This window comes from Entamoeba invadens (assembly GCF_000330505.1).
Source record: "Entamoeba invadens IP1 unplaced genomic scaffold scaff_1105074725671, whole genome shotgun sequence".
NCBI lineage: Eukaryota > Evosea > Mastigamoebida > Endamoebidae > Entamoeba > Entamoeba invadens.
Window position 1 is genome coordinate 15597 of NW_004191621.1, and position 4947 is coordinate 20543.

Sequence of the window (4947 nt, forward strand, 5' to 3'; positions counted from 1 at the left end):
TCTGATTTTCCAAATTTCAGGCGCCATGTATTTAGGTGTTCCAATATTTTTCGTGAATGTCATGTTAGTCATCATCATGTTGATATTTCTTGATGATCCAAAATCAGTCAATTTTGCGTTTGCTTCTTCTGTGATTTCAAGCATGAAAATGAGCATATTATCTGGCTTAATATCTCTGTGTAAAATTCCGTTGTTGTGTAAATACGAAATACCCTTTGCAGCGTCGAACATAACTTTAATACGCAGTTTCATGTCGATTTCATCACTCTTTTTGTGTTTCATTAAATCTTGTAAACTTCCGTATTGTGCATATTCAGTGACCATACAAATCTTGTTGGGCATGAAACACGCGCCATAGAAATGGATGATATATTCACACCTAAATTTGTCAAGCATAGCAACTTCCTTCTCAAACTCTTCTCTTGCATTCGCAGTTTTATTTTTAGAACTATCATTCTTTGCTTCAGTGGCGGTCTTTCGTGTTGTAGACTTGTCTTTCTTTGGCTTTGTTGATGAGTTAGTACCGGGTTCAGAGCCTTTTTTGTCAATTGAGTTTTTCATTTTTTTAATGGCAACTGGTTTATTTCTGAAAGTGCCTTTGTAAACAACACCAAACGATCCTTCCCCTATTTTCTTTTCTTCAACCAACTCGTCATAATCAATTCGTGTTGATTGAGAAGTTACAGCGTTGATTGTTATTGTGTTATAATTCTCCTCTCCGGTTTTCAGATTTTTTGAGATAATTTGAATTGTTGTGTTGATTTTACAGGTACAAAGTGGTGTTAAATAAAGTGAAAATTCGCAAGCACACCCCCTCTTTATTAAAACGACTTCTGGTTCGACTTTAAAAATAAATTTGTTAATGTTTGTTAATATTGTGAACTGGACTTTGATGACATTTTTGAGTTCATTACCAACACATATCATTGCCTGACTTTCTTCATTCACTGGTATTTCGCTCGATTCAATATTAAAGTCAACTAATTCAGAAGATACACAAATGCCTTTTGTAATTGAGACGAAGTGAATATTTGATTTGTCCATTTTAAACAATGTTGTTGTCTTTTCTATATCTTTTTGGTGTTTTCTGTCCAACACTATTTTTGTAATAAACACAATTAAAATTGTTATTATTATTAAAACAATAATAACAAAAATAACACCAAGAAGTATGACCCACCACACAACATGTGACTCACACAACGTCCCATCGTCATTTGGGATGTTCCAAAATGAACACTTCACACACTTCGAATTTTTAATTTGATTACATTCTGCTATGTTAAAGAGACCAACACAACTTCCGTTTGACAGCAAAACAAGTGAAGAGTCACATAAAGTGCATTTAGTACTGTATAAATTGCATGTTAAACAACTTGAGTCGCACTTCTGACATTCGTTTGTGTTGACTTGGAAATACCCATCGCCACACTTTGAACACCCACTTTGTGTCACCTCAACGCCACATCCAATGATGTTGCTTTTAGGTAGACAGTCGCCGTTGTTTGTCTTATAATAAATGGTGTTGCAGGTGAGACAACTATTTTCATTGTTACACGTTGAGCATTTTTCAGCACATTCAAAACAATTCATTCCAGTTTTAAAATACCCATCTTTGCATACGATACAACCGCTTGTAACACTTGCAATTTGATCACATTTATGATTTAACTCTTCGTTTGAGTCGCATTTATAATCGGACATAAAAGTGTCATTACCACAACTTATACATTTTGTTGGTGTTTCAAAACATGTTAAACAATTATCATCACACTTCTCACATCTTTGTGTGTCGTTGTCAAAGTAATACGAGTCATCACACCGCTTACATGTTAATCCATTTTGAAGAACGCAGTTGTTTTCCGCTTTTTCAACACACATGTTGTTAGTTAGAAATTTCCCAATTTCACATTCGACACATTGCTTATTTAACAGATATGAGCATTTCAATATGTCATTTTCACATCTTCCATTCTCATCATTTGGTATTTCACAACTGATTTTCTCACATTTTCCATTTATTGTCATTTCACTTTTTGCGGCACACTTCGTTATTTTACCATTTTCACAATATTCGGCGTTTGGATCTATTTCATTGCATTTCACACACATTGTAGAATTGTATAAGTACCCGTTAAAACACGAAAGTATGTTATTGCTATTTATGGTATCGCTGTTTTCGTCTACAGTGACACATTCACCTTTTTTCAACATATATCCATTGGTTATATTACATATCGCACATTTTCCATCTCCTTTTGTGAGAAGACAATTTTCACCTTTTACACAAGTTGCGCCTTTCAAAACAAAACCCGAAGAACACCTTTTGCACCGATTTGGACCAAACGACACACAATTTGTGATTTCTTCACATTTTCCATCAGACAATATATAATTTGGTTTACAATGAATGCATGTATTTGGTTGAGTACCACATGAAATACATATAATATCTTCACACGGTTCACACTTCTTTGTTGTTGTGTTGTAATATCCCGTAAGACATTCAACTCCATAAACACATTGAAAAATACTTTCTGTGTAATATGCAGCATTGCAAACAAACTCATTGTAACTTATTTTGGTTTCTGCAACGAAAAGTACTTTCTTTGTGAGCGATTTCAATTCAGCACTTACAACTTCACTTGACTTAATTCCAACAACAGTAACATCGTTTGCGCTGTAAAAAGAAATTTTATTGTTTCCAATTGTCGCACTTTCACTTGAAAATTCGTCATCTTCTTGAATTTCATTTTTTGTAGTCTTTTGTTTGTGAGATTCAATTGCAAAAGCAGTGACGTTATCAAAAGGCGTGATGTACCAGTCTTCTGTGTCTTCACATGGACAATAAGACTCAAAGAACATCATTTTTTGTGTTGTCAAATCAAAATTGTACAAGTGGCAAAATATCTTTTTTGAGCTTCCATATCTCAGCAGTTTACCATTTAACAACAATTGTGTGTTATTAGGAAGTGTTCCAGTATATGGCGTTTCCGAGTAAAACAAATCGAAGTCGGTTGCATTTGGATTGACATTATTAAATGAAGTTACATTGTATGTAAAAATTAAAGGAAAGTTTTTAATAGTTCTTAAGAATAAATTTATTGTAACATTATCAAATGAAGCACTTTCAGAATAATACACCGAATTTGAAAAAATATTAATTTCCCCACCATTATAACAATTTAATACGTTAGTCTCAATTTTCGGAATAAGTAAATTGTTATTATTTCCTTTTAAATTGAATTTTCCTTTTGTTTTAAGTATAAATTGACTTGTATTAAAATAAGACTCGTCACCAAATTCAATAACCCCTGCAATCATTTCAAATATATTTTTGACAACAAATGTAGAATAATTTAAAATTCGAATTGTTGCATTTTCACTTAAATAACAATTTGAGTTTGTTGACACATATGAAAAGTTATACATGTTAAGTTGTGAACTATTCTTAATTATAATATTACCATTCACAAACATCTTTGAATTATTATCAATTGTAATAGTCGAAGTTGTTTCAAAATTGACGTTGTTTGTTGCTTCGATCGTTGAATATTCTTTCATAGATAAAGTTGCTGAATTAGACACCAACAAATAGGATAATATTGCTTTTGCATTTCCTTCAAAAAATATTTTTGTTTTATCAAAGAATTTACATTCTGATGTAGATGTAAAAGTTGCATTGTTTATTAAAGTTAACTTTGCATAACCATTAGTGTATATATTTTGTGATTCTATTTTTGTATTATTTTTAAATGTCCCAATTGCATTTATTCCGAATTTAATTTGTTCCAAAGAAATAATGGAAGCATTATCATTTACAGTGGCTGTCACAGTATGATAAAAATCTAACAACTCGACTGCAAATAATTTTGCATTTCCCTCGAGTGTTAAACTTGAAAATATATGCAAACTGAATGTTGTATTTGATTGGACATAACTGTCATCTTTCATAATAAGACCTGAATTTTCACCACCAATAAATACTTTATAAATATGCATTTGTGCACTATTTACCATTGTTATTTTCGAATTCCCACTCAAATTGATATAATTCATCACATTAATAGATGTATTATTTGTAAGCATTATTTTCACAAATTTCAATGCAGTAACACTCGAATTGCTATTTATTTTAGCTTCATCATTGAGAATAACACTTGAATCGTTATTTAAATACAACATTTCATTTAAATTCATTACAGCATATTCCTTAATTAATAACTTTGATGAATTATAAAGATTGACTTGTGTTGATGTGTTCATAGTAGCCTTTCCTTTTATTGTAATATATGACTTGTTGTATAGTTCCAACCCACCCGAAGAATTAAAAGAAGAATTTGTGCTTATTGTGAGTGTTGCATCACCATTCATAAGTAAATTACCTTGCGTATTCAACAATGCATTTGCATCAAGAAATATTTTTGAAGAATTAAATAGAGTGATGTCACTTTGAGATTCAACAATTGATGAATCATTTATGACAAGTACAGTATTTGAAATACAATTTAATTTAGTAATATTCACCATCGCGTTATTTTTAAATTGGACGTTTGTTTTATCTATTAAAGAAAAGGTCGGTGTCGACATAAAAGTGTTGTCACTTATTAAAAGTGTTGTACTACCATTTAATTGTATTGAACTCGAAGCAATGAGTTTTGAACTCCCATTTAAAGTAACTTTTGGCTTTCCATTAGTATTGAAATTTGATGTATCGATCATTGAATTATCACTTAAAGTTATTGTGGAATCGTCATTCACAACAATAGATGGGGTTTGATCTGTATACGAGTTTGAAACCATTATCAGATTTGAATTATCATTAAAATTAATGAGTTGATTTTTACTACACGTGTATGAGGTATCGTTCATTACAAGTGTTACATTATCGTTGAAATTAATAGGGTATGTAGTGGTCCTAATTGAACATGATGTAATTAATTTTAT

At 31.3% G+C, this 4947-nt stretch overlaps 1 protein-coding gene across 1 annotated transcript; it reads right to left on the bottom strand.

Moving 5' to 3' along the window:
- Window positions 1-4872, bottom strand: EIN_008530 (protein serine/threonine kinase, putative; the record flags this gene model as incomplete). Its single annotated transcript, XM_004182945.1, has 1 exon — window positions 1-4872. A coding segment is annotated over one exon (4872 nt), but the record flags the coding sequence as incomplete, so codon positions are not given.
- Window positions 4873-4947: the final 75 nt, after the last annotated feature.